The 13,612-nt window shown below is 44.0% G+C and overlaps 1 protein-coding gene across 2 annotated transcripts in view; it reads left to right on the top strand.

The window, feature by feature from the left end:
• FLT1 (fms related receptor tyrosine kinase 1) overlaps positions 1–13,612 on the top strand; it is a 204,534-nt gene that overhangs the window by 145,687 nt on the left and 45,235 nt on the right. For both annotated transcript variants that reach the window (XM_036299247.1, XM_036299248.1), the window contains 3 exons: positions 2,372–2,478; positions 7,244–7,376; positions 12,672–12,776. In XM_036299247.1, the coding sequence (XP_036155140.1) occupies positions 2,372–2,478; positions 7,244–7,376; positions 12,672–12,776 (345 nt within the window). The remainder of the gene's footprint in view (positions 1–2,371; positions 2,479–7,243; positions 7,377–12,671; positions 12,777–13,612) is intronic.

Consider the following 13,612-nt stretch of genomic DNA (forward strand, 5'->3'; position numbering starts at 1 on the left):
TCATTGCATGTGGGGGTCCACATGGCAAGGGGCCATGCAGCTGCTTAAGGCCACGTGGCTGCGGAGAGAGAACAGGCAAGCCCACTGGCAAGTACAGGTCACAGAGAAAGAGGGAGGGGACTCTGTCTGGGGATTTTAACCTAGAGCTTCTTCAAACTGGCCAATTAACAATTCACACACTCCTCATGGGGTCCACCCCTTAGCCAATCCATTGTTCCCAAGCTAGACTGCCAGGCAAGCACCTCCCCTGTGCCCCCCGCCCCCCGACTTCTACTGCACATGTGCCTGTCTCCCTCTTTACCCCCAACAATCCAGTACTGGAGGGCGGAAGGAGGGGTGTTGCTCTCCTTGGAGGAACAATGCTGCAGTTCCCTGGGCTGCGAAGCTGTAACTTGCTTGTGAAACAAACAGGCTGATGCTTCCTAGGTGAATATGCTCAACAATGTCTGGCTCTCCCTTCGCTCTCTTCCTTTATAGACATTAACTAGCCAACTATGACAATAACAGAAGTAGGATGGGCAGGACCTTGTGACGGACTGGAGAGAGAGAGAAAAATGTCAGTTTCCCCTTTAAGCTAAGAGATGCACTGAGGGGACTCTGGCCTACAGGAGGTACTTGTACTTGGTGGCTGGATAGATAAAAAAGGAGGAGGCTCGGGTTTCTAGCTTGTGTATTTGCTATTATTCAAGGCAGAGAACCTTCACCCAGATGCTCAGATTCTCTGTGGTCTAGTCCTGTCCTAGATCTTGCATTATACTACCATCAGCCCCCTATCATTTCTCAGTCCTGGGTCTTAACTCATACTGTTCCCTCTGCCCTATAATGCCCTCTCCTGTCTTCATCTCTTTAAGTCAACTCCATTTCAAATGTCACTTCTTCAAAAAAGTATTAGATTCCTTCAGCCTCAGATACTTTTAAAATCTAATTTCTTTGTATTTGCCTTAAGTCTATTGCTTCGGTTTGTGAGTGAGTGCCTTGAGAGGGACAACTTTCCCTCATTCATCTTCCTATCTCCTCCAGCCTGGAACCTCGCCTGTAGTAGGATTCAATACATCTTTGTTGGATTGAAACAAAGAGCCAAAAAGATGTCTATCTATGAAGCGGGGATATTATTGCCACCTACTTCATGGGGGGTTATGAAAGCTAGGCACATAAGTGTTCAATAAATGATACCATCCACACCATCATTTCTAAAAAGAATAAGTGTCACTTATTCTTGGTCTAACTTAATACTGAGCCTCTGTCTCCTTTTAATGAAGTTGAAGGATAAGGGCATTACTTTAGAAACTCCTGGGAAACTGTCCGCTGGAGTCAGTCAGCAGGGAGCCGCCATCCCGGCCCACTGGGCATTCCTTTACAACGCCCAGAGCTTCCTCTCTGGAGGCTTCTCCTGAGTACTTTGGGTCTTTTCTTTCTGGTCATGGGGGAACAGTGCTCAGCTTTTGATCTCTGTGATTCTGGGAAATGAGGTGCTTGGGAAGAATCCCATCCAGCAGTTACCTCTTCTCACCTCAGCCCCTGCACTGCAGGCTGACTGCAGGAGAGGCCGAGGGCAGAGCCCCAGGTTGCGAGGGGGGGGGGGGGGGGGGGGGGACTTGGCCTGGCTGTTCCAAAAGCAGTGAGCAGGCAATTGTGACAGTCCTTGAGCTTTATTTTTATTTTTTAATTCTACTTTGAAGAATGTTGTGAGTCCCAAAGGAGCCCTTTTATGTAATTTTTTTTTCTTTTTCTTTAGAAGTTCCTCTAAAACCCATTAGGGAGATTTAACATATTCCAGATTTAGCACTTTAATGGGCTTTTGTTCCTGCCATAATTTTTTTCCCATTTTTAACTTCTCCTCTGATTTTTAATTAGCTATTTCTGGGATTATGAAGTTTGCAAATTCAACAGCAAAATTTCTGGAAAGACTTTTAATTGATGTGTGAGTTTATTGTGATGATATTGTGGACTCTGCCTGAAACGGAAGGTATGGGAAGACCTGTCCCAGACACGGATTCTCGAGCCAGCAGATTGCATTCGCCATGATGAACATTTAGGGGCACTAGACATCTTTTATAAAATCACAAAGACCTGCCTGGCTGGATGGCTCAGTGGTTGAGTATCAGGACCAGGAACCAAGAGGTGGTAGGTTCAATTCCCAGTCAGGGCACATGCCTGGGTTGCAGGCCCAATCCCCAGTGGGGGTGCATGCAGGAGGCAGATGATTGATGATATGTCCCTCTCATTGATGTTTCTATCTCTCTATCCCTCCCCCTTCCTCTGTCTCTAAAAATCAATAAAAACATATTTTTTTAAAAAATAAATAATAAAATCACAAAGACCCTGCGTTTGGGAGTCGCTGTTTAACCACCTCGGTGTTTTTGTTTTCCAGGGACCTCAGACAAGTCCAATCTGGAGCTGATCACTCTCACGTGCACCTGTGTGGCTGCGACCCTCTTCTGGCTGCTGTTAACTCTCTTCATCCGAAAGCTGAAGAGGGTAAGAACATTCCAGACAGGTCCTGTGCTCTTTTTGCATAATATTCTAAAATGCTCACCTAATATATGGAACAGGCACAAAACAGCGTTAGACCCTATCCTTCCTCTTACCTCTGGCTCCTACCCCTATCCTGGTAAGCACTGGAAGATGAATCATTAAAATGTCTCTCAGCCATAAAGTAGTATATTCAAAAGACAAGCTAGAGCAATGGAAAGATGAATATTTCCCAGGGACAAAAAGGATATTTTTATATAAAAATATGTAATGAAGTCTTTAAATTTAATTTAGCGTAAGACCTATGAAGTCTTAGTCTTCTTAACCTTATTCTCTGCTAAGAAACAAAAAAAAGAAAAAAGAGAAAGTCCCACCTAACTGCCTCGCACAATACAGAGACACAAAGGTGTGCACTGCTGTTCCAGACTCGCTGAGCCCTGGATCACATTCAGTTCTTTAGAGTGCGGGGTTCAGGCTGGAATTCAGGACATCTGATTTCTATAATTCTGCCTCAGCACGACTTGCTTCCCTGAAGTCCCGTGGGGAAAGAGCCAACATTCATTCATCCACTTATGTCTCAAATATTTACTGTGTGCCTGCTCTATGCAGAGTGCCAGGCCAGTGGTAAGCAAATGCTACCGTCTAAGTACACAGACAATGCAAAGTGTAATAACAGTGAGCTGAGTAAAGATGCGTAAGAGGGGTGGTCAGGCAAAGAAGCAGGGGCAAGTGCTGCAGGCAGAGAGGAGCGTGCACGAGGCTAGGGCAGGGCAGAGGGACACCATGAGAATGAGTGGCTGACAGAAGGCCAGAGGTTACAGTGGTGGAAACAAGGCATGAAGTGCGGCAGGAGGGCAGGGCAGGGGAGGGGAGGGGAGGGCAAGGGAGGGGAGGGGAGGGGAGGGGAGGGCAGGGGAGGGGAGGGGAAGGGAGGGGAGGGGAGGGGAGGGGAGGGAGGGAGGGGAGGGGAGGGGAGGGGCTGCAATGCCTGAGCAGCAGGCTTGAGGCTATAGGAGGGAATTTAGTCCACATTCTAGAAGGAATAGGAAGCCTTGGAGCAGGGAGGAGAGTTATAAAGCAAAGGGAGGCAATTATAAGTGTGAGAAATGTGTATCCGCAATGATTATTTTGGCTGCTGTGAGGAGAATGGACCAGGGGGTCACCTAGTAAAAGAGTTGACAGTAGTTCAAGGAAGAAATGACATTAGCTCGGTCTAAATGATTAGAGTTAAGAGATATTTAGGAGGCAAAATCAAGAAAACTTGAAATGTGTCAAACTGGCCTACTCAATATCTAGATATTTATAAGCCCTTATTAATAATGTACCAGGCTTGTGGGAAGCTCTTTATGCAGTATCTCAGTTAATCCTTCCAAAAATGCAGAGGTAAATATATAATTATTACCATTTTATAGAGAGGGAAACTGAGGTTCAGGAATTAAAATAACTTGTCCGAAGTCACAATGCATATTAGAGTTGGAGCTGAGTTTTGAAGCCAGGTTGTTTGGCCTTAGGCTGGATATTCAAAACCAATAATGTGCACTTTATAGCATTAGTATGAGAGGCAAGGCTAGCAGCATCCTCTACCATGAATGTGTAACATCAGGCTTTTGCTATATGGAGTGACTAGTTTTGAGACAGGACAATTCAGGCCACTGCTTGAGAAGGAACATGTCAAACAATAGTATTTGAAGGGGGAGACACATCATATAGGGAAAGAGATCTAACAAAAGAAAAACTTGCCAAATCTGTGAGGGAGTACAAAGACTATAGAGTGGGAGAAAACACTTCAGAGAAAGAAAAGTTTAGAGACAGACTTTGAAGGTCATAGCTGGAAGGAAAGAAGCAGAAAAATACAGTTCCTCCCACCCCTCACTCCCCACCCCCCACTCCACAGATTAGGGAGGGAGTTCAGTTACTTTGCCTATAGTAGCAGAGTGGAAACAACACTGGAAAGGCAAATTGGGACTAAACTGAGTGGGTCTCTTGTATTTTTTTTTAAATCTATGAAATTTTGATATCAATAAGAAATGATGAGCCCTAGCCGGTTTTGCTCAGTGGATAGAGTGTTGGCCTGTGGACTGAAGGGTCCTGGGTTTGATTCCGGTCAAGGGCACATACTTCAGTTGCAAGCTCCCAGCCTTGGGAGGCAACCAATCCATGTGTCTCTCTCTCACATCGGTGTTTCTCTCTCTCTACCTCTCTCTTCCACTCTCTCTAAAAATCAATAGAAAAAAATATCCTCGGGTGAGGATTTAAAAAAAAAATAAGAAGAGGAAAGTATAAGAACAAGTAATAGAATGCCTATAAAATCTGACAAGTGATTGGTTGTGGGAGGCGAAGAGGAAAAAAGGCATCAAGAACTATCTCCATGTGGTTTCTCTAATCACAATGTAAATTCCTCACTGATAAAGACTACTTTATCTCTACTCTGCATAACCAGTGTTATAATTACAGCCAACATTTATTGATGCTTACTGTATACCAGGCTCTGTTTTAACAGCTTTACATGGATTATATCACTTGATGTTCACAACAGCCCTATGAGTTAAGTACCATCATTTGACAGATAAGGCAACTAGGCTTAAAAAGGTTAAGCAGCTTGCCCATTGTTATGTGCTGGTCAGAAGTTGAGTTGTGATTCAAATCCAAGCATGAGCCTCAGTGGCTGGGCCCTGAAGCCCTTGGCTGTGCAATTTTCATGCCAAGCACCTAGGAGCTGCTCAGTGTTAATGTCAATTGAAAGAGCAAATATTTGTCAATTAAGATTCTGCTATCACACTCCCCTCAAAGCCCTTGCTTAAGGTTTTTGTTTTATTGTTTTGTTTTGAGAGTTTTGGTGTTTTCTCTCATCTGCCTTATTGAGATAAACCATAAAATTCCACAGGGGCCACGTGGGGAGATTGTCTTCTGTTGCCTGCTCCCCGGCCTCCATCACAGCACTGCCAGCCTCCCCTGGCATCCTGCCGAGCCCAATGCCAGGCTCAGCAATGCTATGCTCTCTGAAGATTGGGGATTGCTTCTCATCGCCTTGGCTGTGTTGGACATTGGAAAGTTTAGTCCTAAAACCAGCTCCAGCTGCTTCTCTAATGAACACCCCACATTCCTGTCATAGGAATTTAGACTCCCCTACAGCCTCACAGACTCCCACCAGCATCTGACAGGCTGGGCCCTTTCAGTCTAACAGCAGTGGCAAGTGCAGTTCGTGACCAACGCGCTCCCTATCTTTTTCTGTTACCCATTCTTTATGGAGGCCAGGCAAATCTTTCTGCCTTGAGCTATTTGTCACACATTTTAGTGATAATTTTTTGTGAGAAAGAGACTGATTGCAAGTGATGGATGAGGTGAGCTGTGACAGCCCAGAACAGGATGAGTAAGGGCTGAAGAATGTGGGTGGCTGTGACATGATGTGTATGGAGAGGTTGTCCTCTCCACTGAATTCTGATCTGGTTGAGGGAAAGCATTGAAGGGGAAGGCCCTAGAACTCATTTAAATGAAATTTACATAACTCTGGCAAGAGTTATCAAAACCCACCTTATATTGGTAAGCATACTTCCTTTCTGTCCTGCCCACAGAAATACAATCAATTCTACAATTAACTAACAGAAAATATACCCATGGATATGAATTTAGACACTAAATGTAAATCCAGTTATTTATGATCTGAAAAAAAAAGTATTTTCTGGGCTTGATTTGCATTACCAAGATAAAAAATGCACCTGAAGGCAGATGTCCGCCGTACTTACTTGATGTCCACCTTACTTATTTGATGTCCTACCAATTGTCAAAGGAACTTGGAATGAATGTTGCTATGTATAAGTCTTACTCTTTGGTATTTGAAATATTCAACTTCTGTTTCCCACTGAAGGTAAATCCTATTCTAATCTCACTAATGGACCCTGTGGTCATTTTCAGGCAGCTAAGTGGCCAGGTCTTCTGAGTATATTTAAGCACTTCATATAAAATGTACCTCTAGGCTGTCCCAGAGAGGCAGACCCTGAGCTTATTTTACCATCTCTATCCTTTCTTGCAAATGTAGAAAGCCATAATCATGGACTCCACTGTCAGCCTATTTGTAATGTATATTCCTGCTTACACAGAATAGCCATGGAAAGTTATTTTTAGTCCTTGTATGGAATGGTTTTATTAAAATGCTTTTCAGAACAAGCAAATAAGTTTGCTGGAGAATCTGAGGGCCTTTCATCTGTGACTGGAGGCCCGGTGCACAGATTCGTGCACTGGTGGAGGTCCCTCGGCCTGGCCTGTGGGGATCGGGCCAAAACCAGCTCTCTGACATCCCCCAAGAGGTCCCAGATTGCAAGAGGGTGCAGGCCAGGCCAAGGGACCCCACTGGTGCACGATAGGGGCTGGGAGGGACCATGGGAAGGCTCCAGAGCATGTCCGGCCCATCTCGCCCAGTCCTGATTGACTGGACCCCAGCAGCAAGCTAACCTACTGGTCAGAGCATCTGCCCTCTGGTGGTCAGTGCACATCATAGCAACTGGTCAAACAGTAATACAGTTGGACACTTAGCATACGAGGTTTTATTATATAGGATAATACTACGGAAATGCAGGGCGGGAACAGCAAGGGTTGTTTGATAGACATCACATGCTCAGATGTGATGTGCATATGTGTGTGCTACTTTCTGTACCTCACCATATGTTTTAACCAAATGAACCAAAATAGCAGGAGATATTGTCTAATATTGTTTTAAATTGGCTATCGGGGGTTTTTAAGTCGTTGATGACTTTGGGGTCTCTTTATTTCTCAGTCTTCTTCTGAAATAAAAACTGACTACCTATCAATTATAACGGACCCGGATGAAGTTCCCCTGGATGAGCAGTGTGAGCGGCTCCCGTATGATGCCAGCAAGTGGGAGTTTGCCCGGGAGAGACTTAAACTAGGTAATGTATTTGTCCAACAGATTCCTAACCCCATGCTAAGCACCTACTGCTTGCAGAAGACTGCATTGAGGAATGCAAAAATAGGTTAGACTCAGGATTCTACCCTCCGCAGTTCACAACCTAGCAAGGGAGAGGGACACAGGGGTATATGAGTCTATGAGAATGCGGAGAGGATGGTTTAAGGGACAAGGAGACAAGGAGCACCTATTCATTCTTTCAACATTTACCAAGCACCTTCTCTAAGCAGCAGACACAAAAGTAGTTGAGTCTCTTCCCTCTAAGGCAGTGGTTCTCAACCTTGGCTGCACATTAGAATCACCTGGGAATCTTTTTAAAATCCTGATTTCTGGGCCTCATCTGAATGAGGTTGAGAACCACTGCAGGAGGTCACCATAAAAGTAGATGATTGAAGGGAAAGGAGGGGAGTTTAGTTCCATCAGGAGCCTTACAAGCACAGGTGCTCTTAATTAATGACATTTTTGAGGAGTCAGAAACTTATGACCTGGAAAGTAATTCAAGATGACAAGGCACAGTAAAGTCAAACATTTGGTGAAAGCGTTGGTACTCTTCAAGGCTGTGGATCAAAAACCAGTCTGCACAAATCCACCACATACTTTGAATTTTCCTGGGTGTTCAAAAGGTCCAAACAGAGAAGAAAGTCTTAGGGGGTCACTTAAGTTTCACTTCTGAAAAGTGAGAACTGTTGTTTTCCAGGTAACACAGATGCTGTAAACAGGCAAATGTGTTTTCCTTCAGCTTACCCCCAAGTTCCTCCAGCTTAGACACCACAGTGCAAATTACTCTTCAGCCCAGTTATTACAAAACAGTGGGAACCTAAATTACTCCCACCCAAAATATTTGGCTTGTGGGTTCTGAAAGTTTTCCACTCACTCTGATGTATGCCAGAATAGCTGGAACTAAGAAAAGAGGCCATGCATCCAGTGTGCCCAGAGCTTCCCACTCGGTATAAAGAGCCTGTTGTTCCAAATTCAATGGCACTGCCTGCTCTTCCCACTACATGCAGGTCATTGTCATACAATGAAAAGATACTGGGTGCTAGCTGGTTTGGCTCAGTGGATAGACATCGGCCTGCGGAGTAAAGGCCCCGGGTTCAATTCTGGTCAAGGGTACATGCCAGGGTTGCAGGCTCGATCCCCAGTAGGGGGTGTGCAGGAGGCAGCCAATCAATGATTCTCTCTCATCATTGATGTTTCTATCTCTCTCCCCTCTCCCTTCATCTCTGAAATCAATAAAATATATTTTAAAAAAATATTGGCATTTCTTTGGAGGTGGAGGTGGAGGTGTGAGGTGACAGAGAGGGAGAAATGGCTTTTCTCATTCTCTTAGGCCTTGAAATGATCCCACTTACATTTCTTCCTACATGAGAAAAAGTAGTTGGCCCCAAGAGTATGTTCTGTTTGGCTTGGGGAAGAAAATTAGGAATCAGACAAAAGCCAGTAATGGCTGCTGACAGGAAAAAAAAAAATCAACCAAATTTAGGGTAGGTAAGGGCAGGTGGCACACTAGATGAGTTCCGTCTGCAAGTCTAAATTATATGGCAGCCTGCCCAGCCCCCTCAGTGACCTTAGCATGGAATATGGGATAATTTTCCCACAACCATAAGCCATTCTCAGGCCACGTTGCTTTCCAGGGTTATTAGTCGCAATCAAATATGCTCCTTCCAATGCAGGACACATGAGCTTTCCATCCCTTTTCTTCAATCCTCAGCCTAGTGTCACTGTGACCATAACACATCCGGGGGGGTGGAGGGGGGGGGTGCCAGTCCTTCTACCAGAATTCCCCTGGGGCTCAATGAGTGTAGATAATCCCATTTCAGGAGATTCTTCTTGTTGAAGATCTTTCTCATGATTCTTTTCTTTCTCATGATTCTTTTCCTTCCCAGATGCTATGATTTGGCTAATATACATGTGAGTATCTTTGATGGGTGAGAGGAAGTGTAGCAAAGTCTCAATGCAGAGTGTGGCTGCAAGGGCCAGAGTAATGCTCGTCCTACTAACTTGGGAGCGAAGAGGCCCAAGATTTGTTTGTTTGTTTGTTTGTTTGTTTGTTTGTTTGTTTTAAGCCAAATAAATGAGAGAAAGAAATCCGAAGCAGTGTCTGTTAAGTGAAAGTATATCTGGAGAGATGGGAAGAAAAGGCAGGCTTGATGGGCAGAATTACAACAGAGTTCTGAATGTAGAGAAAAGCATAGATCAAGCTGCTTCTGATCTCAGCTGTCTGCACTCTGTGGGTTACTTTCAGTCCTGGAGAGAGGTCAGAATTTACAGTACCTGGTAGATAGATACAGTTAGAAACAGTCAAAGGTGTTGCTACCATTGAAATTCCTGAAATCCGGTAACTAAAGAAACCTATATTGTTGGTGATTCTACATTAAACCTCAGAGAGAATTCCCCTCCTATACATTTATAAATGTCTGACATTGCACCTTTCTATTGGAAAAATTGTCAGAATTAGCGAATGTGGGAAACAACACAGGGAGTCTGGAAAATGGCAGGTGAATGGGACCTGGGCTGGTGCTGCCTCTATGAGACCAGCCCTGGATGCCAGAGAGGAGCTCAGCCCCATGCTGCCATGCACTGTCCCCAGAGTGTCCCAGGGACCCTGGCCAGTCATTCTTAGAAGAAATTCCAATATCCTTTCATTGCATGACTCTGACCTAGTAGTTTACAAGCTAGTGAGTGGCATTTGGGTAACACCAAAGGAAGGCTTTAAGAGAAAAGGAGGATCAGGACAAGTCAAGTCCAGTGTGACTGGGCTCCCCTGATACTGAACTGTGAGTCTGCAAAAAGATTCCAGTGCACCAGATGATTAAAGAGCCCATAGCAGCCCAGCCGGAGTGGCTCAGTGGTTGAGCATCGAACTATGAACCAGGAAGTCATGGTTCAATTCTCTGTCAGGGCATATGCCCAAGTTGGGGGCTCGGTCCCCAGTAGGGAGTATGCAGGAGGCAGCCAATCAATGATTCTCTCTCTCCCTCTCTCTCTTCCTCTGTGAAATCAATAAAAATTATATATATATATATATATATATAGAGAGAGAGAGAGAGAGAGAGAGAGAGAGAGAGAGAGCTTCATGCTGCTTTGTGAGGCAGCAATCAGCTTCCAAGAGAACAAAGGAAAAGACTGAGGAAAGCCAAGTGAGAATGAGTTGATTCTCAGTAATAGAAGCAAAGTCCCCAAACACTGGTTAAAACAAAGAGTGTTGTGATGGCGAAGAAGGGCATGCCTGGGGACTGAAGTGTGGAAAGAAAAGGATTCCATCTGCCCCAAACAAGCAAGAGTCTGCAGCCTGTGGAGAGGTGTCCCAAGACAGAGATTATCTTACCACTTCTCAGGCTCAGGACAATTTTCATATTAGATGGTAGAAGGCACTTCAAATGGAAAGCATTGTTCTTTTACCCTAAAAAAGCAAGGAATAAGCCTGTAACCAAATGCAGCCATTTTCACGAGTCTGGAGAAGGTATCTGCCAGTGCTCTTTCAATACGTGATCTCCACGTCCTGCACCTTCAGGGGCCACTCATGGCTTTTCTATTTAAGCTAACAGTCCCCTTGCTGGTCTATATCTTGGACAATTTTATCTGAAGAAGGAAGCACTGACTGCGTCCCAGCCCATGGCATGTGCTCTGGGAGGAATGAATGATCTTTATCAGTCACTACAGGTACATGTTTGACCATAAGAAAGGCTTGTGATGTCACCAGTGTTCCCTTCCTAATGCAGAGTGTGTCCCTATGAGATAGATGCAGAGACTGCTACAGAAAAGCTCATATAATTATGTTGGTAACTGAACACTTCCCATGTCCTAACTGGATGCCCAAAGGTGATTGGTAATGGAAGATACTAAGCAGAGGCAGAGTGAAGGCATCTTTGTTAATGAGTAGTTGTGCATAAAAAGTATAAAGGTCCTAATATGGTGAAGGAGGAAAGCTTCGTTAAAAACTTTATAAGAATTAAAAAAAAAACTACAACAACTATATTCTTTGGGGGGAAGAGATTCAACTATGAGGAAGGAAGGGAGAGAGGGAGGCTACCTAACTGAGAGCTTGTTATCAGAACAGTCTCAGAATGAGGACTTGGTTTCGAGAGATGTTGTGTTAAATCAGCACTAACTATCCGAACTTAACTTTTGACCAGAGGCATTTTGTTGACTTTTTTCACTCAGAATTATCAAAAAAGAGTGACTTCTTTGGCTCACTCCTTTTGCCTTGTCATACTTGAGGTGTACTGTTTCTCTAGGTTCTACTTAGCTACCTATTTCCTGGTGATGCAAAAGGAAGTCCCCTGATATAACGGTAGCTGAGATTATCCAGGGTCTTCATCTCATGGGTCCCTCTAGTTACCTAGGAGTGTATGAGACTTGCTTTGAATATCTCGCAAGTTCCCAAATGCTACTGTTAATTCTGCACTAATATCCAGCAAACTTTCTATGCAGTAGGTACTGGGCGAGGCTCTGGGAAGAACTCAGACATGGTCATTGTCCCTCTCAATCAAGTTGTCTCATGCAAGGCTGAGAAAAGAAACATGTGAATAGTTGTTATAGTGTAACCTAACAGATGCCAAGAAAGAACCCTTGCTTTGTTATTGCATTTGGCAACCACCTCTCTATGGTTGAAACAAATTACTACTAGTGGTTGATAGGCTCATGTGCTGAATATAAAGATTTATAATCATTGTATGAAGAAATGTTAGAAATACTGGGTCTATTTTGCCTGGCAAGGAAGTCAGAGAAATGAGTTAGTTGGGGGGGGGGGGGGGGGTGGTGGTGGTGGTGGGGAGGGCTTATTTGTTTTGTTTTGTTTAATCTATAAAGCATTATTATAACCAATAGCAATAACTATCATTCTCAATTTCTCGCTTTCTGCTGAAAATAGATCAGAAGAAATGTCCTTAAGTGGCAAGAAAAGGGGCCTAGGTTAGACACAGGGAAATATTCTTGTTAATAATGTTATTAAACAATGGAAGAGACTACCCAGGATTTGGTGGCCTCTCCCTTCCAGGAGGATTTTGTGAAGAGGAAACTGGCCATCCGCCTGCACAAAAGGCCTTCTAGGTGCCCAGCATAGCTGTGAAGAATGAGGGTACCTCAGAAGCACAGTAAAGAGCTGGAAAAAATTTACTCAAGAAATGACACTTTCAGGGTCAGTTCCTTGGAGATCCCATTCAAAGTTACATGTGCCTCACAGCTACAAATAGGAAAAATGGCACTTGTTCCTGAAAAAGACTTAAACTCACCCCACTGGCTTGGTAAACAAATCAATGTATTCTTTTCATTGTAGGCAAATCACTTGGGAGAGGGGCTTTTGGAAAAGTGGTACAAGCATCTGCATTCGGCATTAAGAAGTCACCCACCTGCCGGACCGTGGCTGTAAAAATGCTAAAAGGTATGGGCACTGCGGGTTGGCTTTCCCCTGACCCACTGCATTTCCCGAATGTTGGGTTGAGTTGGATGTGGCCTAGGAACAGGTACAAGCTATTTCTGCGCTGGTCACATAGCTTTCTTGTACTGCTGCAAGCCCCTTGACTTTACGACTTTTAGGTGAGGCCAGAGAGAGTCCAGGATAAGCCTTGTAAATGAAACAGTCAGCATCATCCACGGGAAAATGACTCCTGTCACCTCAAAAATATTTCTCTTACCACATCTCAGACTTGACACTATCAGAGAATTAAGCCCATGGTAACCAATTTTTTGAAATGATCCACTTGACATTATAATGGAAACTTAGCTGTACATCACAAATCCCAAAGGCTTAACTGGGGCTTGACCTAACTATAAGGTAAGATTATGAAACTAAAACAAGTGAAATGATCAAAACCATAAACTATTTAATACTGTCAAGTCCCAACCATAAAACTTTTTCTCTTTAGAAATGAAAAACAAATTATCTTTCAAGGGCGAACTGCTAGGAGGTAGAGCCAAATCACATAGAGATGTATGACCACTGCCATAGATAGACCGAAAGTGAAAAGTATGTAAACCAAACAAATCAAAATGCATAGATCCTTTAAAGTTTAGAAAATAATTCATTTCCTCCGTTATGATGAAATTTTCATGTTCTTTCAATGCATCTTAAGGTTCCCAAACCAAAAGAAACAGGAATGAAAACCCAAAGGGCAGCTTTCAGCTTTCCAAGATCTCCAAGATAATGCCAGGGGGTTTTGAGGCACAGAAAGCTATGCACCCAACTAAGCAGGTATCTAGCAAAGGCTTCAGGAGAAA

This window comes from Myotis myotis, unplaced genomic scaffold (genome assembly GCF_014108235.1).
Source record: "Myotis myotis isolate mMyoMyo1 unplaced genomic scaffold, mMyoMyo1.p scaffold_m19_p_3, whole genome shotgun sequence".
NCBI lineage: Eukaryota > Metazoa > Chordata > Mammalia > Chiroptera > Vespertilionidae > Myotis > Myotis myotis.